At 35.7% G+C, this 23,333-nt stretch overlaps 1 protein-coding gene across 1 annotated transcript in view; it reads right to left on the reverse strand.

Annotated features, from left to right (window-relative positions):
- The window catches only part of Pkhd1l1 (PKHD1 like 1), a 171,424-nt gene that overhangs the window by 140,011 nt on the left and 8,080 nt on the right, over positions 1 to 23,333 (reverse strand). Inside the window, exons 3-11 of the mRNA XM_017802801.2 lie at positions 18,579 to 18,723; positions 16,734 to 16,842; positions 14,126 to 14,183; positions 12,241 to 12,334; positions 9,142 to 9,195; positions 8,580 to 8,653; positions 7,547 to 7,589; positions 3,595 to 3,665; positions 1,765 to 1,875 (exon numbers count right to left, since the gene is read on the reverse strand). Of these exons, the coding sequence (XP_017658290.1) occupies positions 1,765 to 1,875; positions 3,595 to 3,665; positions 7,547 to 7,589; positions 8,580 to 8,653; positions 9,142 to 9,195; positions 12,241 to 12,334; positions 14,126 to 14,183; positions 16,734 to 16,842; positions 18,579 to 18,723 (759 nt within the window). The remainder of the gene's footprint in view (positions 1 to 1,764; positions 1,876 to 3,594; positions 3,666 to 7,546; positions 7,590 to 8,579; positions 8,654 to 9,141; positions 9,196 to 12,240; positions 12,335 to 14,125; positions 14,184 to 16,733; positions 16,843 to 18,578; positions 18,724 to 23,333) is intronic.

The following is a 23,333-nucleotide window of genomic DNA, read 5'->3' on the forward strand; positions in this document are numbered from 1 at the left end:
TTAAAACCTCATTTAATTTTATATCTTATAGGGTTTATACTGAGTACTATATTGTATAACTGTATTAACTCAAATGTAAACCTAAAAATTTACGGCCAATTCAGAAAGAGATGCATCTTAGCTCTGGAAATTGTTATTGAATATGTCAATGCTGTTGTAATGAAATGCATCTTCTAAGTATGTTGTTATTAAATAAATAATTTTAAAAAAAATTAATGTCTTACTCTAAGTTCTTCAAATGAAATAAAACAGCATAGCAATTTATAAATGGTACTTTCATAAGTGGACTGAAATTAAAACACACAAAGGTCTCAAGAAGAACAATTACAACTTCCACATAAGCACAATTACATTTAGTGAAAGAGGACATACCCTGCCCGCCCCCCCGACCCCACGTGCCTCGTGTAAGGCCAGCCTTGAGTATTTAATGAAACAGCAACCACAGTCCACAAAAAGTGAAGACAATGGAGAGATCCTTTTGCCAGGTTTTGTTTGGTGGTCTGGACTATTTAAACCTTTGCCTACTTTGAATGCCTTTCAGATGCAAGAAAAATAGATTAGAACACAGAAAAATTGGACAGTGTGTTAAATCAACAGTCCATTTTATTGAAAACAAAAGAAACTTGTAAAGATACCATTATTTTGTTAAGGATGCCAATCCTCAACGCAGGTGATTATGTTAATAAAATATATTAGAAAACTCTTGTAGTCTCAGAATATAAGCTATATCATAATCACAAAACAGTATATGAATTAAAAGTTTTTATATGCTTGATTTTAATATTCAGTATTTTGTTTTGAGACAGGGTCTCACTATATCCCTAGCTGACCTGGTACTCGCTATGTAGACCAGGCTGGCCTGTCTCACAGAGATCTACCTGCTTCTACTTCCACAGTACTGGAATTAAAAGTGTGCACCACCATGCCTCTCCAAACATAAAATCTTATCATAAACATATATTACATGAATTCAAAATTCTTATGGACTGAATTTTAATACTTGGACAATTGACCAGCAAGGTTTCAAAGGCACTGGAAAGCAAGAATTCAGGAAGACAATAATGCTACAGCACACATCAACAAAGTAGCTTTGTATCCATTTATCTTTTCTTTGGATACAACATTTTGGCAGGCTCATAGGCAGATTCCTTAAGAGGCAGCAAGTAGCTGAGGAAGAGGGCTTAGCAGATAGTGCATGTGCCTATGCATGGACAGGTATCATGTCTTCTGCCTAACAAGTGAACTGATGTCACTGTGATGTCAGTGTGAGGAGTCCCACCATTATACTGATCCTACCCTCACTTTGGGGATTTGTAATTCCTCCTCCCAGGAAAGATTTAGACAGCACAAATAGAAGTGATGTGTAAGCAGAAAACCAAGCTCTATATGCATTTATAAAAAGTATATAACCCATTAATTAACACTATATCCTAGGCCAATAGCAACAGTAATTTTTACTAATGCTGTGAGAGTATGTGAGAAAAGTATAAGAAGACTACCCCCGAATGTAAAGTCTTATTATTATTAGCAAACTCATTGAGAGGTAATAGTCATTCAAGAAGATATTTAAGAGAGTATGGTAGAGAGCAAGTGTGTCCCCAGCTGTGGTAAGGGACTGATGGACAGCAGCCAAAACAGCATAGTGGAGGGATGAACCCAGAAGGAGCTGGAGGAAGGGGGTGAATATGACCAAAATACATTGTATGAAATTTTCAACGAACTAATAAAAAAATGAATTAGGAAAAGAAATGACATGAAAAATACCTCCAACTAGAACTCTGGCTGGGAGATCTGTCTGATCAAAGAACCGCCCACTTATAGTCAGTGTGGTACCACCCTGAATGCTTCCTTTTGAAGGTGAAATCATTGTAACCTCTGAGGAAGAAAAGCATATTATGTAAAACACTGCAAACATCACACATGAAAACAAACGCTTCGTTTTACAAAGATTCCCATATTTCCTAATCACACCTAATACAAGGTAGCTTTGGAGCACCTACAGTGGACTACAAGTGAATGAATTTAGTGTTTCTCTGTCATCTCTGATGCAATCCTGTGAAAAGGTCAGCAACATGGCTTTCACAGAGTAGTGCATCAGCTGGGGCATGAGGCTTTAGTGGTGGTACTAAAAGATAATAGTAACCAGAATATCAAGCAAGAAGAGAAAACCTGAATTGAGCACAAATATTAAGCCTCCAAAGAAAACAGGTAGACCGCTTCTCTCACAGAATCTTGAAGAATACATCATACATTGGTGAACCAGTATGTTTGTTTGCCTGCTTGCTTGCTTGCTTGCTTGCTTGCTTGTTTGAGACAGGACTTTGCTAGGTAGCTCTGGCTGGCCTGATACTTGCTGTGCAACCTAGGCTGACCTTGAGCTCACTGCAAGGTTCCACTTCAGCCTCCCAAGTGTTCACATGGCAGGCATGAGCCACTGTGCTTGGCTTCGGAACGTCATCTTATATTTTATCAAATGCTAATTATGTTTCACTATGGTTATATTTTTATATATAAAATGTCTAGGTATAGTATTAAAACAGTGCGGCCTAAGTCATATAATAAATCTAATACTAATTTTTTTCTAACAATTGTATCAAAGTTCTATGTGTTATTATTACGTCTGAATTTTGCATTAAATAAATTTAAAGGAAAAGTCAAGATTTTTCCAGTTTTAAGACTCATACTTTTTTCATATTTTAAAAAGATTTTATTTATTTATTTATTTATTTTGGTCTTTTTGAGACAGGGTCCCCCTGTAGCCCCAGCTGACCTGGACCTCGCTATATAGACCAGGCTGGCCTTGAACTCACAGATATCTGCCTGCCTCTGCCTCCCGAGTGCTGGGATTAAAGACATGTGCCACCATGCCCAGCTCTTCTTTATTGTTTCTATTTTATATGTATGAGTGTTATGCCTGCATGAATGGAAGTGTATCCATATTGTACAATGCCCATGGAAGTCAGAAGAGGGTGTTCGATTCCCCTGGAACTGGAGTATGGAAAGTTGTTAACCACAGTTTGGGTGCTGGGAATTGAACCCAGGTCCTCTGCAAGAGCAACTACTGCTCTTAATGACTGAGCCATCTCTCCAGTCCTTTTACACATTTTTAACATGCTTAGAATCTGAAGGTATTTCTCCTTCATTCTTGACCTGGGAAAAAGTACAGTTTTTCTCAAGACTTGCTTCTGACACTCTCTGAGGAGTAGTTCCTCCCAAGACTACTTCAAGATAACTAAATAAAATTAAAATCTGGTGACAGGTTCTTTTGGACCATACTGAGACCATAAACCTGGGAATATTGTCTTGTGGTTGAAATTGAGAGATTTTCCTCCCTCAACTAGCAACTGAAGTTTAGTCAAGCAAGCTTCAATGCTTTATTAGTGTGACAAGTTTGTTTTTCAAACTTAAGCTAAGAATGAAGCTTTGCTGAGGGTCCTAGCTCCTGGTCAGGTATCCAATTATATGCCCCATAGTAGGTATTTTTCTTCTCTTAGCAGTATATAAACTAATGTCTACCTTACTATCACTATTACATTTGCTTTGATGAAGTATCACCCTTCTCACACACATAAAACTGAAGGGTGTATCACATACCTGCATATGTTTGAAACATAGAAATCTTGTTGAGAGAAGAAACAAAATATGTAATTTTCTCTGGGAAACTCCTGTTGAAAAAAAGTAATGTTTTCTGTTTTTAAAAATGACCTTTATCTTAGGATTTCTTATTTTATTTGGTTACTATGGTGACAGAGCTCCTGTCACAGCTTTCAAGGTAGCAGGACAGAACTTTGGGGGAAGGCAATCAAATGTTCCATGTCTTGATTTGCTAGTTGGTTATGCACACACACACACACACGCACACGCACACACACATGCACACACACAGACATATTTCTCAGAACTCACTAAACTGCATGCTTCAAATACCTGCCTTTTATTATGCAAATATCTTTAATAAATTTGACTTCAGGAAATTTATTTTGAGAAAAGAATCAAAAAGAACCAGCGAGGAGGACTACCGTTTATAGAACCAGTCTCTCCACTGTCTCTTCTTAGAATTCTCCCGGGTTGGAGGTAAATTGAGCTAAGATATTTTAACTTATTATATCATTTGCTCTTTACATAAACCACATGAGGTAGGTTAATATAGAAGGATTAACTCATTCAAGATTATAAAACCAATAAATGACAGACCCAGAACCAGTCGACTTGAGTCCAGAGCCCTGGCTCCAAACCTGGCGCTACACAGGACTAGTTTGTGCGATAATAAAAAAAAAGGAGGAAAGCAAATGAACCCAGTCCACTAGTTTAAATCATCCTTCATAAACACACTTTTATCATTTGTGCATTTTTATATAGACACATACTTCCATAACCTGCAATGCTAAAGGGAAAGAATCTTAAAAATTAATACTGTTGTCATAATTCTTCAATAAATTCTTCAAGGTTATAAAGATTAAGAAATTCAAATAAGAAGTTTAAGAGTCAAGGCCCAATAATCATAATCATAATACTCTAAACTAGACTGTAAAAGGATAATGCAAATCTTGGACTTGAGACCAACAAGGAACTCTCCTATAAATCTAACCCAGGCTTTACAATGTACACTTTCAACACCAAAGTGTCTTGGAAAGTAGTTTATGTTACATTTGTTATTTTAAAAAGTTCATACTAATTTGTGCAATTTTATATTGAAAGCTTTTCAACTGATTCCCAAATGGTGTGCAACCATGTAGCAATATGTGTCTAGCCAGATACTGCATCTCAAAAATTAATGCTGCTTCTGAAGTTAGTGGGAAAATTGCCTCCTGAAATAAAATTTGAATGTAATTTATTTTGGATGACACTGAGGTGATTGCCACTAATTTATTGATAATGACTAGGCATTTCTCAATTAAGACAGCCTCATCTGAACCTTATCAGTTAGGAACAGCTGTCGTTTGAACTTGGGGAAATAGTGCATAAAAGGTTGGTTATTCTAAGAGATACAGAATGGAAGCCAACATGGTCCTTAATTGTTTCGTTTGATATTCAGGAATGCTCCTAAAACATATAAAATGTGAATTTTATAATTTAGAAAATGATTTGACATTTTTAAACACCATGTAATTTAAAATCCAGGATTTTGTGTGGAAAATGCCATATTTTAATAATAACCTTAAATTCCTGCCTTTTTCAGATAGAAACACATTTTCCTAAATTATAAGGAATTGAGGGGAAAAAGTCAGGCACTGATTTTATTATTTATTTATTTATTTATTTATTTATTTATTTATTTATTTTGTTCTTCTGGCGATAGGGTCTTGCTACATAGACCTTGTTGGTCTGGTATTCACTGTAGCCCAGGCTGGCCTCAACTCATGGAAAATCTCCTGTCTCAGCCTCCCAAGTGCTGAGATTACAGATAGGTACCACTAAGCCCAGATAATTATTAGCTTTAAAAAGAATAAAAATGGAATTACAAATGAAGACCACAGAATCAACAATATAATGGCGTGTTCTTGTCAACATTATATGTGAATTTGCTCTCCTGATTTTTCTTTTCTTAAAGTAAGGTCTTACTCTGTAACCCAAGCCAGCCTGGAACTCATGTAGCTCAAGTTGGCCTCAAGCTTATGGCAAGCCTATTGTCTCAGCTTCCTGAGTGCTGAGATTCCAAGTGTGAGCTTTCATGCTGGGTTTGCTGGCATTTTAAAATGGAGTTTCTGAGTAGTTTGGTGGAGCAGATTGATTTATGTATATTGCACAATCATATTCAGCCTTGATAGCTCAAACCCTTTATTTTAGGATAATTATTTCTCAAAGAGACATATGATGGATTTGGCAATTAATACTTTTTCATACAGATACAGAAGGTAAGAATTAATTTTTCTTTTTCATCTTAGAAGGAATAATACTGAAAGCACAATAGAGCTCTAGGTTCAAAAATCATTTAAAATTCAGTAATTGTTGGTTTTAAGAATTTTCTAAACTTTTTGGTAAAATTCTACTGCGTGATCTTATGTTATCTGTACCTAGGAATGTGTTTGCAGAGAGTAGCTTTTTAGTCACAGGACTCTAAGTCATTTGTCGTGCGTTATTCTCACAGGAGTATGCTAGAGTATTTATATGTCTTCCATCCTGATTTGTTCTTGAATTATGCTAGTCTTTGTGGTTTTGATTAAATCCATATTGATCTATAATAAAGTTTCCAGCTTTCTATAAAATTCTTGTTTCTAGGTATTCAGAACTAGATAATCTTTAAATACAATGATAATAGAACTTGATCCGACTGGAATTGCAGTTCTGTGCAAGGGGGACAATTCTGACCCTGCCTCACTCAGTCTGTTGCATTGACAGAAACAATATTATCTACTTCGATTGTAGAGTTGTCATTCTCTGCATACTTTTGAGAACTGAGCCAAAAAAGGAAATCAGCAGACTTATGTGTTATTGATTTACTGCAACTATGTTCACAAATAGTATTATTTATGTGGATGTCTATCAAGTGGCTCATTTCACAATGAAAAGACACTATGATATTTTGGGCAGAACAATTCATTTATGTTTGGCACATCATGTTCCTGCCCACTAGAGTCATTAGCATATCCAGTTACTGTGACCCTGAGGAAATGCTCCCCTAACACACATTTGCAAATGTTCCCAAGAGTGCGGTAATCCTGCTTGGTAAGAATCCAGGATCAGAATGTTAAGTAGTGATGTGATGTGGTACTGAGGCCGAAACCATCCATCAGTCATGGCAGAGCATTAAAATGAAATGCTCGGACCTGAAGTTAAACCGCCTGGATTTGATAGTTGTACTGGCTACATATTTCCAGCAAATTATTTAATAGTCCTCTCATTTTTCCAGTGGGAAATATGGAGTGGATGATAGGTTACTCTGACAGTTCTTTGGAAGATTGAACTAGATAATGTATCTAGAGTGCATGCAACACACCACACTTACCACTAAATTCTCATTATTACTATCTTTAATATGAGCTTTGCAACATATGTTAAAATATGCAGATTCTTATTTTTCTGTGAATACATGAAAGCCTTTTTTACTCAAATAATGATGTAGGACATCTGGAAATAAATTCTGCTTTTTCCAGAAGACATGGCTATGAGTTATTAGCAGTGGAATTAAGATACAGAATTCAAAAGTACATCATCTTTCCAGCTTTCTGTGTCTGGATATCTTAAAGGAAAATGTTTGTCAGGTAATATTAATCATGAGGTTTTATTTATTCCTACATTAACTAGAATAAAATTTACTTTAGCTATCAAAAGAATTGTAATTAAAACAGAAGAACCCACAAGACATAAACACTTTACATATTGCAGTTGAAGTTCTCTTTTTTGTTGTTTAGTTAGTGCTACATTCCCAATAATTAAAAAGTTTGCACAAATTATTAATGAGCAGCAGTTACAGACTCTTTAAATGCTAATTTTGGAGGAGAAAGCAATTAAGCCTTTAGTATCTGCAGCTATAGTGCAAAATAAATATATACTTTATTTACCCATTTGAATAAATTATGAAAATATTATTTACAAAATGACTTACCTTCCATAATCACTATCTAAGATGAAGCTGACATTGTGATGACCTGGAAATAATTTAAATACACAATAAATTAAATTCCCAATCACAGGAGAACAACTCTACAATAAAAGGCTGATTAAAATTCAGGGAAAATTATAAAAACTGTACTTGAATAAAATTTCAAAGAAGTGAAAATTCAACTATCTTTTAAAAGTACGTATGATATAAAAATATACATAGTAAGGTATCTTGAGGTTATAACTAGAAAATCTGACAAAATATGATTACAAATGAAAATTGATAAAAGAACAGAAATGTAACTGTGTCACTCTGAAATTTCTTTCATTCATTCAACAGTTTTATGTAGTGCCTTGGCCAACAGGGGCAGATCAAGTGGAAGCATACAGTATGTCCTCCTAACACAGCATATTATCTTGGGAAAAGTACAGTCATTCAAGAGCAATGATACAACAGGAGAACTAAGCATTGTGATAAGGTTATCAAACAGAAAAGTGAGCTCTGAGAGTGTTAAACCGGGGTGAGAGAAGGGGTTTCTATATTTACAAAGGGCCTGGGACAGAAGGGAAGAAGCTCATTCAAGAACTAAAAGACCTGTGGGTGGTGGGGGGTGTAGGGGGAGGACAAAAATAAGTGGTGAACATGACAAAACACATATACACGTATGAAATGTCATAATGAAATCCATTATTAAATATAGTTAATATGTGCTAATAAAAAACTTAAATAATTTAAAGATCTCTATACATTGGAGTGTACACACCAAGAAGAAAAAAGTACAAAATTAAAAAGAAGGACAACAGCAAAATTAGTGAAGGAATTTCTGAGAAAAGAAAGAAAAAAAAGAAACTTTAAATTTACTCTATATACAAATGTTAAGCAAAAATAAATTTATACATGCTTTCATGAAGTGAAAAGAAGATAAGCGAAGAGGAAATTAAAAGAAAAAAGCAGTTCAGGGCAGGTCCAAGAGAGCTTAAAACACAGAAGAGACAGGTATAAATGGCAACTTTGGGGCAGGAAGGTCAGCACTTACCAACGTAAGTTCCAGTTATCTTACAAGTCATAGACCCCAGGTCTCCATTTGGATGATCTAGTTTTAATCCATACCTAACAAAATACACATGTATCAAAGTTCCTATTTAAATATGGTTCTTCCACAAAAAAATCTTATTAATTTCACAATATGCCAGATAGAAACTATTACTACAACTAAAATTTCAACAAAATGAAAATGTTTCCCAGGCTTTGCCGAAGATATTTAAATAAAATTCATTTGGCAATAAAATAGCTTGTAATTAATTTTTATATCTCTTAACATTACCTTTAAAGAGTTCAAGATGCTATCAAGTGAAACAATTACTTGATAAAGATATTTCTCCATGCATCTTAATGCATAACAACCTAAATAACATCATACTATTAAAGACAGATAGAAACATATAAGGTAGGAAGAAGCTAATTAATAAAAGAATAATAATTTACTAATATGGTATAATTATTATAAAGTATCTAGTTATGCAGCATTTCTACTGATTACTATTTAAAACTAGTATATTCATATCAATTTTATAAAGAAAATGATTTGAATTACTTACAGATCATCAGATTGTGGCATGAGAAGCTCACAAGGCATTCCTCCAGCATAAACTCTGCATAGATGTTTTTCATTAGGAAATATCAAGCCATATTTAACAAACCATTTTAAATGCCACCCTTTTACCAAACTCAATGGCCACCTTATTTTATTTCCCAATCACTTACTAACCATCACTGGCTACTTAAACAGCTATCCATCATCATTGTGTGTCTGTTCTTTCTCTTGGCACTGGGGCACATCTGTAAATGCGGGGCTTCTCTGCACTTGTGGGACTGACATTTTGTTGAGATAGATTGCTAAACATGATGATCATAACATATTGGTACAAATTAAACATGGAACAAAATATGGACTTACCCACTTCAAGTTCAACCAATTCAAATGAAAAGTATTTTTATTAAGTTTCCTATAGAGGAATTAAAAGCCAGGGAACCCAATGCTAGCAGAATGAAGAGGATCTCTAACAGCATTGCCATCTAGACAAAGGAATCCCAAGCTGAGAAGCAGCAGAGGGAGGCGGCAAGAAAAATCTCTGCCTGTGTGTGTCCTCAGCTAACCATGTCTGACCTGTCACCCTAAGCGTATTAGAACCAACGCTTTTGGAGGCTCACAGTTAAGACGTACTTCAGGACACCAGAATGCATGCTTTGAAGCATCAAATCATATTACCCAGTTTCTGTGACAACAAACCACAGGCTGCACACAGATATAAACTAAAAAAATATTGTTAGGAGAAAATGCTGAAAAATTTAATGTACTTTTGCAACAAGTCTTTTTGTTTGATCATTATATTGTTTCTAAATAAAATAAACTGAGCTATTACTTATTATGGAGCTCTATCATTTCAAATTTTCCTTCTAACCTTCTGTCTTAGTCAAACTCACTAACAAATTTTGTCGCTAACATGGGCTCTTATTAACTGCATTTAATCCATACAACCATTATTAACCTTCCTTTTTGCAGATGAAGAAACTGAAGTGGAGTGGTTAAGTCCCTTGCCCAAGCCTAGCTAGTGAAGGGTACAGTAAGAACTCAAACCCAAGTCCACACCCACACATGGTACCCCTGGTGTACAGTACACATGTCTACAAAAATAGTACCCTATTTGATTTAGACATATATTTCCTTAGAATTTTCCTCATCAAAACTTCCAAATCAAAACTCGTTAATAGATACTAGCTCCTCAACTCACTTGCATGTCTTTTATAATCTATACCTGCTCTGGTTTTGAAATTTTAGCTGAATGGACAAGGTCTAGGTAGCAGTCTCCTGACTTCCTGCCTTGTGCACAGGCCCTTTGCAGCTTGGGCCTTGGGAGCCCCAGGGCCATAATCAACAGTGGAAATGAGATGTTGTTTAAAAAGTTCTCGTCCTCTCAGTAGGTGAATGAAAAAATTTCCTACACTTATCTGTAATATCTCAAGATTTCCAGAGTACATGAGTTAGTTTGGCGGATCTCTGAGAATCCTTCTGAGGGATTTTATGATTTCATAAAATAAATTTCATTGCTCTCCCGGTATGACACAGAAATACATTCCAAGGATGGGAAAAAGAATCTCTATTAAATTTTTTGTTTGTTTTTTGTTTTTTGTGTAGCCCCAGTTGGCCTGGAACTCACCATGTAGACCAAGCTGGCCTCATTCTCACAAGCATCTTCCTGTCTGTGCCTTTCAAATGCTGAGATTAAAGGTGTGCTCCACCACGCATTGCAGGAATCTCTCTTTTTAAAATTTTTTAATATTTTTGTTGTGTATGTGTATATGATATGCATGTGTGAATGTGTGCACGTGCCCGGCCTTGCATGCCTGCATGCGGTCAGAGTATCACTTTCTGGAGTCGGTTCTCTGCTTCTACAATCGTTTCTGAGGCTCAAACTCAGATCATCAGGCATGCTCACAAGCACTTTTACCAGCCAAGCCATCTCACTGGCCAACAATCTCATTTTCAAACTTAAAATTTCTGTTTGCTGGCACCACTATGGGAAAAGAGGTGAGAAAATCCCATCTAATAATTTAAATGTAAATAATTCATAACACAGAAATACTGAAGCAGTCTTTATTTAAACTACATTTTACCTACAAAATGTCATTTTTTCTTATAATCACATATGCAGAATTAATACAAACAATTCTAGAGCACTATAACTGTGTACAAATGTGATTTAATAAAGTTCTAGCTTACAGTATGCTAGAGAAATCATTTTCATTTCATTTACTAAAATTTTCAAATCAATTGTCTAGAGAATCACATATGTGAATGTGTGGTATATACCCATTTTCATATTTAGCCAATATTTTAACTGCCATCCAAATTACTTAATTTAGTTTATCCATTCATCTGTTTAATGTGAGTATCCAGTAAGTGTGAAGCACCCTGAAAGTCATAGTATGCTCTCCACCTTTCCTTAGAGAAATGAAATGGACATAGCTTTCAGTCTTTTGAGACAGGGATAAGGTGACCCACCTATGCTACAGGACAGTGCTGTAAGTGACAGTGTTTCCCATCCAAAATGTATCAGTTGTTTGGGGATGTTAGTTGACTAGCCAATGGCCCCATTTTCCCCACAGCTAGTAAGTAGAGGAATCAAGACTAAAGCCCTGGTTGTATGGATTAAATGAGTTGTTGACTGTGTCTATTTCAGACTCCCCCCATACCACAGTGCAGCAGAAAAGGAACCAAATTTGTGTTAGGAGCTTCTGTTCTATTGCCGACCTTGACTAAGTCATGTGAATTCCAAACCTTAGGTATTTTTACATATGTAAAGTAAGACTGATTAAGTAATAAGGTTCTCCATTAACAAAGTTCCATGAGTACAACCCAGTTGTTATTGATCACGTCTCAACATTCTTTTTGAGAGTTCATCACAAGTTCATCACAAAAAAAGGAGATCGAATGTCTGGCCAGAAAATAAAAGTATATTCACCTTTGCTTCTGTCAACAAGTCAACCAATAGTTTGTTTTTCTTCCTATTATTCAAAACTCTGACTAGTCCCAGCCAATTGTAGTGAACTTTAACTTAAGACCCTATAACTTGCAGAATATCATATTTCATGTAATGAATGATACAAATTATAATATTTCCACAATGAAAAATTACCTCAAAATCCTAACATTTTTCCCATTTGAGCTTAATGCAGTATTACTCCCATAGACATCGGTGAAGAGTCTGCCTTGGATTGTTATTAATGTACCTACAAAGCAAAATAAACAGAACACTCAAAATGGTTTGGGGTGAGAACATCTATCTCATAGATCTCATATATGTCATTCCAAAATACCGTGGATTTTCCAAACAAAACCATAATCCAGACTCCTGTTCAACACTACTTTTAGTATTCATTTGAAACTTCTAAAATTATAAGACATAAACATCTCTAATTATTTATAGACTGAATTATTTAGTAAATATTGCTTGATTCAGTGGTAATTTAAAAAGAAAAATATTCCCACTTTATAGTAACAATAAAACAAATATTAATTGAAATGAAATTTTAATATAAAAGCAAAATCAGGACTGGAGAGAAGGCTCAGCAGTTAAGGACACTGGTTGGCCTTGCAGAGGACAGTGATTCAATTCCCAGCACCCACTGGTAGGTGACAATTGTTTATAACTCCAGTTCTGGGAGACCTGATGCTCCTTCATGAGCATTTCATGATACAGGTGCACTTACATACATGCAGGTATATAAAAATATATAAATAAATAAAAATAAAATCATAGAAAATCTTTAAAACTAGGTGGATATTTGTCATATGTAATCATGATGGTGAGGCTTTTGATAACATAAAAATGAACAAAAAAAGAGTCTGAAATTTATAGATTGGATCATTGCTAATTAAAAGTTGTCTCCCAGAAAAATTATCAATAATAAAATTTAAAAGCAAAATATAATTTCAAAATATATTAATCCCAGCATAGACAGGGGGAAGTGGGTAAGAAATCCCAACCCAACCTAACCCAAGAAACTTTCGGAAATTGATGACTGCTGGGGTGGGGGAAGAAACAGTCTCTTACAGGGATGGGTCTCTTGGTAAGTGGAATTGTCTCCAGTGGATAGACCCATGCTGAGGGACATGTGAGGACACAAATCAGACCCCATAGGCCATTATATATATATATATATATATATATATAATGGAGTGCATTGCACTGCAAGGGGGGCAATAAGGGGAGGTGCAGATTATGGAGGGGATCTAAATACCATCAAATTATATGGTATGTAAATTGAGAGAATTCAGTAAAAATTAAAATAAAATAATTTCCTGTAGATAAGACATGAATATTTAATATGAAAATACAAAGAGAATTCAAAAACCTTAATATTAAAAAGATAATTAGCTTTAAATTAAGCTAAGAAGTTGGTGTAGTGGTGTTCACCTGTAATCCCAACATTCAGGAAATAGAGACAGGAAGATTTCTATAAATTCAGGCCTCTCCTAATCTATGAAATGAGTTTCAGTTGAGACATTGTCTTTAAAAAAAAAAATTAAGCTAAAGAAAGGAACACCACATCAAAGAAAAAATGCAAATGTTTGATAAACCTGAGATTAAGTTGATGATAAACATCCAAAAAATGTACAAATATTCAAAACCCACTATATTTTTCATATCAATGTTTTAAACGAAGTGTCACTGTGCATCCCAGGTAACTCCTGCCTTTATCTCCTAAACTCTAGATATACAGCACTATGCCTGGCACAAAATTTTTGCAAACAATTGGGACCAACAGTAGGAAACAGCATTCTCACATATTTCTGCAAGATTATAAACTTTTAAGATCATTGTATCATAATGACCACTCAAAGCAACTAAGTTTCTAACAAGAAAAAACACAAGAAAGTAGATTAAGATTCAGCCTTTGAAGATAATTTTTAAATTAGATGTTTTTTTTAATCAGAAAAAGTTAATATTTATTTATTTTTTGGTAGACCACTGCTAAAAAATAATTACCACAAAACCTAAAGCATTTCATCATACAGACCTGGAGTTCCAGACAAAGGAGTAATGTTCCTTATTGTTGGGGTTCTAAAACTTTTTGCCTGTAAAATATTAATAACCATATCAATTAGCATTTGTACCTTGATTTCAATTCTAATTTTATAAGTTCAGTCTGTTTCTTTTTTTAATATTTTATTATTTTTATTTTATGTGTATGAGTGTATTGCTTGCATGTATGTGAGTGCACCCGTGTCATGCAGTGCTGCTGAGGTTCAGAAGAGGGTGTCAGATCCTTTGGGACTGGGGTTACAAATGGTTGTTATCTGCCATGTGGGAATCAAACTCAAGTCCTCTGCAAAAACAGTCAGTGCTCTTAACCATTGACTCATTGTTCCACCCGCTTGTCTGAAATATTGCTTCTAATATTCTCTGTGTGACTGGTTTGGTGGACAGGAATAATTTTGATTTGTTCATATCATGGGGATGTTTTAACTATAATATAATTTTCTTTAGTTTTGGGAAATTTTCTTTTATGATCCTGTTGGTGATCTGGTCTATGTAACTCAGTCTATTTCTTAAATTATTTATATTTCAACATTATCTATAGTCTGTCAATATATTCAGAGTTTTTTCATGTAACAAATCAACATGTAAGTAATGAGCTTTAGGATATTTTCTTATTTTTCAAAGGTCTTTTCCTTATCCTCTAAAAATTGTCTTTCATTTCAAAATACTGTTAGTCTGGAATTTGGAAAGTCAGTCATTCTTTTGTTAGTATAAGCCAAACCACAGCACTTCCTTTTCAGGAACTAATGAAATAAAGTTTGTAAAAGCCTACTTTTGATAAAGCCCCTCAAGATGGAAAAATAATTAAATTTATTTCAAAATACAGAAATAAAAGATAGAGACATCGCAGCAAAGTAAGCTTTAGTCACTTTGACAAGGATAACTTTCTGGAGCAATACAGGCATCATTATTACAAATTCCAGGGTAGCCATCAATATGATAAAAACTGTGCTAACTCTGGTATGTAGAATAATGAGTGCAAAAAGGTGTCCATGTTCCAATCTGTGAATATATCTGAAAATGCATAGACAACTGCAGTTGAACCTCAGGTTGCTAAATAACTGGCCTTGAAACTGGGAAATTATTCTGGATTGTCCAGATGACCCAGTGTATTTACACAGATACTTGTAAATGGAAGAGAGAAGCAAAGAGCAGTCTCAGTGAGAGAGCAATGGCATTCAAAGGAAAGTGTGATGTAAGGGCTGCACTGCCCCTGCTGATTTTGAAGACAATGGGAGAGGACCTGGGGCCAAGGAAAGTGGGCAGCACCCAGCAGCTAGAAAAAACAAGGAAACATGCTCTCTCCCTAGAGTCTCCAGAAAGATGCAGCCCCTCGTAGCTACCTTGCCTAGACTTCTAATCTACAGAACCATAAGTTAGTCTATTTCTGCTGTATGCCACTGTTTGCTAAGATTTGTTACTGTAGAAAATTAGAAATGAATACTCATGTTTTACATGTACTCAAGTACATATATAAAAAATGGTATCCTAGGGGAAGAGGCCAGATTTAGAGTCAGTGGTCCAAATTGACACTGAAACTCAACCATCCCCTAGCCATGTGACTCTATGTAAATAATGTAATTTCTGTATATCAGTCTTAAAGATAATAATATTAGTTTCCAATTATAGGGTCTTTATACAAGTTAAAAGTTAATAATCATAAAACATTCGTAATGCTGCCTGACCTATAGTAAATAATACATTATTAGGTGACATTATGCAAATAAATGCATTGATTCCTTTTAAAAAAGAAAAATGAAGGCCAGAGAGATGGCTGAACCATTAAGAGCACCGGCTGTTCTTGCAGAAGACCAGATCCTAGCACCCACATGGTAGCTAACAACCATCCTAACTCTACTTCCAGGGCATCTGATGCTCTCTTCTGTCCTCCGTGGGCACTGCATGACATGGGTCCACTTACATACATGCAGGCATAACACTAATACGCATAAACAAAATTTTAAAAAAAGAAAAAAATACTGTAATGTAGAAAACCAAAATTAATATTGAATAGGTAAAGAGCAAAGCTAATGGAAAAAAAGAAAAACAGAAGATCTCAGTAACACTGCATGCAGCATTTCGGTGTTCAGTAACCAACAACTTAAAGCCCAAGCTCAACTTTAATGAATATATGAGATAAGAAAAATTTTATTAATACCACCATTTAAAGAAACTAAATTTCAGCAGCTTATTTACTACACATAGACTCATTACATTAGCAATTATATCAAAAGGAAGCATAGTTATGTTAATATTTAAAAGAAGAGTGAGTGTCTTAAAAGTAGAGAAAAGGAGAATCAAACAATGAACAGAATTTAGAAGAAGAGAAATCAGTAACAAACAAGAAAATACATTGAAAATACGAGCACTTAATTCAGTAATAAAATTAATGTAAAGGAGGAGGAAACAGACCAGAAATAAAAGGGGCTCTATTATTAAGGAAGACAATTAAAATGGAAAATTATTTTTAACATTTTACTTTTTTAATTTGGAAAGAGATAACAATCACTAAAATTAAAAACTAAAGTTCAGTTCTGTAAGAAAGATGAAAACTCCATTATTGGAAAAGAAAAGGTCCCACATACACTGAAGCTGCATGCTCGGCTGCTGGTAAGGCCTTTGCAAGTGTTGTTTTCTGTAACAGGAACCCCATCTACACTGACTCTAACAGTGTAGGAATCTTCTGGCATTGCTCTGGAAGGCACACAAAGAACATAAGAAGCACAAAATAACTCTTATTTAGCATGTAGTCGTAATGAGAAGTGCTTTTCCAGTTCATGTCACTTTAAAATAAAATCTCAAATCCGAATTGAGGTATTTATTGTAAGTTCCACTTTTATATTACGGAAAGAACTCCATCTGGAACCACCCTATGTTGCAAATTCAAATACTGTATATAGCAAATGCCTATTCTGAGTACATGTATTCAGTTCTTATTAAAAAGCAAAGGGAAACATTGTTTTCCAGATAGCTGGTCAGTTACTCATATGAACTCAAAGTAATGATGACAGCATGCAGAAGTCCCACATAAGGCAAGTGAGAAAAAAAAAAAAAAAACTCAACCTAGACATGGGGAAGTGGGTAAGGTGCTCCAACCCTACATGAAGAACTATTTTCAATCACTGGCTGTTGGAAAGGGGAGAGTCAGTCTTGTTCAAGGGTGAAACTTTTGGTAGGTTGACCAGGCTCCAGTGGATGGACCCACATCGAAGAGCATTTGGAGGCACAAACTTGATTCTACAGGTGTGTGTGTATGTGTGTGTGTGTGTGTGTGTGTGTGTGTGTTTGTGTGTACAATAGATTACATGAAATTGGGTGGGGGCAGTAAACAGGGGTGGAGCTAGGGAGTCAAAATATGATCAAAATATATTGTAGGGAACTTTCAAAAATTCAATTAAAATAAAAGCAAAGCATACCATAATAAGCAATAATAATCATGTAAAGTGCACCCTCCTGCTACATTGTTATTTTATTTTTTAAAAAGTATTGATCAAGTTTCCCCTAAAGTAAAGATTCTACAGACCTAAAACAGGTAGCAAGCCTAATATAGATGAGATATTTAGGAATATGTTAAAGCTACATTTTGAAATCAAGTTTTTTTCCCAAGTTGCTAATAATACACATCAATTTGAGCAGGTAGCAAAGAACTGAAATGTCACTGTACAAAATGACATCTTTAATCTTAATAATTATGTGAAGATTTGGGTCAGATTAATCAAACAGGGGGCTAGAGAGATGGCTCGGTGGTTAAGAACAATTGCAGAGGAACTGGGTTTGATTCCCAGCACCCACATGGCAGCTAACAACTGTCTGTAACTCCAGTTCCAGGGGAATCTGATGCCTTCTTCTGATCTCTACAGGAATTGCATGACATAGGTACACTAACACACATGCAAGCAATACGCTCATATACATAAAATAAAAATAATAAAATAAATAAAAATAAATAAAATGTTTTTTAAAAGATTTATCAAATAATAGAAAAGCATGATTTTGAGGCACATTATTGTGCCATTTAGTAGCCATCCATGTGTTCAATCATGATAATAGCTCCAATAACAGCAGAATGGATGTAAAGCCTATGTTTATGATGTCACTATGTATAAAGAGCATTACAATAGACTGAAATAAGGTATAAAATGATAACATCATGATATCAAATATAATGACTGGTAACCACAACAATTACTTGAAATAAGCAGAGTGATCAAACTGTCAAAATACCAATACACTGCCAGGCATCGTAGTGCACGCCTTTAATCTCAACACTCCAGAGGTAGAGGCTGGCAAATCTCTGTAAGAGTGAGGCCAACCTGGTCTATATAGTGAGATCCAGGCCAGCTAGAGCTACAAGAAGACTCCATATTGAAAAAAATCAATATATATATATATAGATGAAATGATGTTATTAAAGATATGTTTAAACAGACCTAGTATAGCATATAATTTGAGTTGAATGACTTGAATCTTTTTCCACATCACAAGTAATTGACCGGAAAGAAGAAACTAATTGCACACGGTTTCCCAATTCAGCATTATCAACTCCATAGTTAAACTGGCTCACTTGAGAAAAACCTGAAAAAGTAAGAAAACTCTATTATTAATTGCATTCTATTTCCAGAGTGCTAATGACTGTAACTCGGTATGGAACCACTCAAAAAAGTAATAATAAATAGTACTGAAGTAAGAAGTTAACCTATTTCATATTTATCTGGATAAATATGATCTGAATAGCTTTGGTTGTCAACTTGATACACCTGAGTAGAGGGAGCTTCAATTTGGGAATTGCCTCCATTGGACTGGCCTGTGGTCATGTCTGTAGGGCAGTTTCATTTTTTTAAATTACTGTGTGATGTGGGAGGCCCAGCCGACTGTGGGTTGTGCCACCTCTGGCCAGATGGTCCTGTATTGCATAAGAAAGCAGCTTGAACACAGGCCAGGGGAATAAACCAGTAAGCACGGTTCCTCCATGGCCCGTGCTTCAGCTCCTGCCTCCAGGTTCCTGCCGAGTTCCTACTTTGGGCTCCCTCAGTGATGAACTGTGACCCGGGAGATGTAAACCAAATAAATTGTCCCCCTCCCCAAGTTGGTATTGGTCAGAGTGTTTGTCACAGCAATTAAAAGCAAACTAGAACTATCACTATGATCATAATCTTTGAGATCAGGAATATTGGCTTTAATTAACTTATTCATGAAAGTTTTTGTCAGAACATACATATAGGTGAGGATAGATAGATGATGATGATAGATAGATGATAGATACATACATACATAGTTACATAGATACGTAGACAGATAGGTAGGTAGATAGGCAAATAACACCTTCTTTCATTCACATAGCCTATATTCCTGTGCTTTGAGACTTCTTTCAGGAATGCACTATGCCTATGTCTGTTTCAATGTTTTAAATTCTTTAATAAGAGGCAACAAAGACATGTAGGAACTTCAAGCAAGAAGATGGAAGCACAAATTGAGTCAAAATACAAAGGGACCTATTTGCCAAGCTGTGTGTTTAAAATTAGAAGCGAGAACAAGAGTGAAGCCAGGTTTAAAAAGAAAAGCACCTCGTAGAGACTGCTCCTCTTGCCACACAGAATTGTTATGCACTACATGTTTTCGAGGCTGGTGTTGAAATCACTATACAGGCTAGCCTTGAGCTTACTATGTAGCTCAGGCTGGCCTTGAACTCCTAATCTTCCTGCTTCAACCTGAGTGCTGATATTTACAGGCATGAATCATCATGCCTGGCTTTATGCTCTATATTTTAAGCACAATACATAACCAAGTCTTTAAGATGGTACAGTAGTAAATATTTAATTCAAGAGTGCTTGTATGGTAAGTTACAGGTCCCATGGTTACAGTCCAAATGTTACAAAGTGACACACATTCCATGATCATGTGCACATTATCACAACTTTTTCACTCTGAAATGAGTTTCTCATTCTACAACAATATTTTGTGAAATTCCACAGCAATAATTTGGGCTCTATAAGTTCTCAGTACGTAATGCCCAGTAAAGGCACTATGGGAAATGAAGGCAAAACTTCTGTCTGGAGAAGGCGTCAGTTCCACTGATAAGGTGCCTCTGTTGTTTTCATGAGAGAAGAGAAATAATGTATCTATATGTCACTGAACACCTAGGTAGGTTTTCTGAAGGGCCATGCCCTCTGGAGAGCTAAGCATTGAGCTCCACCACTGGCAGGCAGGAGTTCAACAACAGCTCTAATGAAATGCAGACCATGTTGCTGTCCGTGTACAGCCTCCATCCCAAGGCCAGTCTTCACAGACCCATTTCACAAGAACTGAGCTGGCCAATGAAGAAAGCTTCTGTATGAGTCATTGAATCAGCCTGTATCCTCCATGCCTCTGTACAGATACTCCCACACAAGGGGTAGCTGGAGACATAGATTTGCACACTTTCTTCTCACTGCCAGGAGTCCCTTTACCTGCTTTGTTCTAAGTAATTCTTGTTTTCCTTTATGTATATTTTATTAAGGGTATTTTTTTGCATTTCATATACTAGATCTTAATCAAATTTAGACACCCTCCCCCATCTACAACTCCCATATGCCCCCAATGAATTTCATGCATTCTGACATATATGCTAAGGTCTAACTGGTCAAGCATTTGTACTCCAATATCCCTTGGTCCAAGTTCATCCACTGGAGTCTAGTCAGCCTATTTATAGTCACTCCCTTGAAGAATATCAACTCTACCTCAAACCGAAGTAAACAGTTGTCAATGGTCCCTTGATAAAGGTTGGGGCATGCTGCCCACTTCCCCAATTCTACGCTGGGTTTTTGTCTCGTTGAGTCAGCATGTTTCTTGTGCATGCTGCCACCATTGCTGCAAATTCATATGATCAAGTTTCCAAAGGCCTAAAACCCCCTTTTCCTTATGTTCATGCACCAACTCTGGCTTTTATAGTCTTTCCACCCGCTCTTCCACAATAGTCCCTAAGCCATGGTGGGTGAAATTTAACACAGGAGTTCTATACAGGGACACGGACTCTACAGTCTCTTATTCCCTATAACTTGGCTACTTGTGGCCTTCTGTGTGCATTCTGTTGTATGAAGAGGCTTCATTGTTGAGAATTGAGGAACACATTAGTATTCTCTCTACCCCTTATTCTCCTATGATCCATGAACCTTAGGTGTAGAGGTTCCACTGTAGATCTGTCACTTAGGTCTGGGCAAACACTCAGACACATATTCTCTGTGTGTGACCACAGCAAATTGTCTCTACCCACTTTTATCTAGTGGGTAATCAAGAGCTGTATAATTGGACTTAAAGCCCTCTCAATGGGAGGGAACTCATGAGTGACACTGTAAACATAGCCAAATACACATGGCTAGAGAGGCCATCTATCCTAGAGAAAGCTCTATCTCTGTCATATTGCTAGACAAATGAAATTTCTTATTGTATGCTACATATGGATCCTTATATTTACAGAAAAGTATACCATATATCACCCATCAAAGAAGCTTCTTTTTACAGCAGATGCAGACTCTTACAGAGTTCCACAGCTGGTCACGTGCAGAGGATTTCTTGTTTTGATATTTCAATTCTATTCCTTTCAGATCATGAATAATCATCTGCCACTGCCTTGGAGCCCATATGGATATAACTTAAACTTGAAATGTTTTCCTCTTTCTATGAAGTCACTGACTGTGCACACTGCTCACAGTTCAGGCTACTAGAGAGCATGATAGTAGAAAGAGATATGGGGTCGGAGTGGCTTTGTAGCATTTGTAACTGAAACCAGGTGAATCATGATGTGACATGAGACACAGAAGGCATGTAATAAAGATCATCATGGAGACTAAGAGGGAACTTTGGCATGCTCACAGTACTTTGGTATCCTGATCTAAAGGAAGTGAATTTTAAGTAGAGGAGAAAGAATGTGCCAAGGATGTGGTGGGACCATGTTTGTGGATTTATGTAATAGAAATTATGGTTAGGGAAGTCTGAGGATAAGTATTGAGAAAAGAGAAGAGAAATGAGGAGACTGGACAGTTTCGATGTGTTGGGAACGCTGGAGGCTTTGAAACAGAGGAGTGGCCTTCCAAGACTCACTAACTAATGTTGTGACAATAGAGTAGGAACAGAAGATGCTTCTTAGTAAGTGATGGGGAAAATGTCAGGAGCAGAGACTGGCCTGGGTTGAAGAAAAGGTTGAAGAGAAAAAGGTACAGAGAACAAATTGTAATATTTTTTCGAGAATTTTACAATGAAAGGAAGCAGAGAAGTTAGGTCATGGGTGGAGAGGGTAGGCATGTGGAGCAAGAAAGAGGTTAGTGATTTGCTTTAACATTCTTTCCAGGTAGGAGAAACAACAGTGCATTGGCATGCTGATAAATATAACCCAACAAAATGCAACAAATGACTAATGCAAAGCAGCAAAAAATTAGCTTTATCTGAATATCCATAAATGAAAATGAGAAACTACACATGGAAGTAATCAAACACAGGCAAATTTTATGTCATATAAAACATTTTATAATGTTGAAATAATATTAAATTTTGAAATAAACCCTAGAAATAAAACTGATGAATAAGATTAATTGGATAATAGTCTCTTAATTAAATCATGCTATTAAATATTCTCCAAATAAAAATGTTAAAAAGGCACTTATTACTATTCTAGTATAAAAAAGTAAATTGCATGCATACATCGTTGTAGTGTAAATTTTATATAAGGTATAAAATATTAGCTAAGGTTTAAATTATCTAAGGTATAATTTTAAATTAGTACCGTTTTGTCCAGATTGTGTAAAATTCTTAAATTCTGAATTTTAAAAATATCAAAGTTTTTAAATATTAAAATACCAATATGGGGGCTGGAAAGATAGCTCAGTGGTTACTAGCACTGACTGTTCTTGCAGAGGACCCAGGTTCGATTCCCAGTACCCACATGGGGGTTACAAACAGTCCTTAACTCCAGTTCCAGGGGAATTCCATGCCCTCTTCTGACCTCCATGGCATTGCATGACATGGGTGCACTCACATACATGCAGGCAATACACTCATACACATAAAATAAAAATATTAAATAAAATATATTTTTAAAAATACCAATATGACAAAATTGATGACTTGTACTGTTTTAAATTATGAAAAATTTTGTATCTTAAAATACTTGCTATAGTTATCAATGTGAGTTTATAAGCTGTTTAAATCTCATA

Source organism: Nannospalax galili, unplaced genomic scaffold, assembly GCF_000622305.1.
Source record: "Nannospalax galili isolate Female #2095 unplaced genomic scaffold, S.galili_v1.0 scaffold284, whole genome shotgun sequence".
NCBI lineage: Eukaryota > Metazoa > Chordata > Mammalia > Rodentia > Spalacidae > Nannospalax > Nannospalax galili.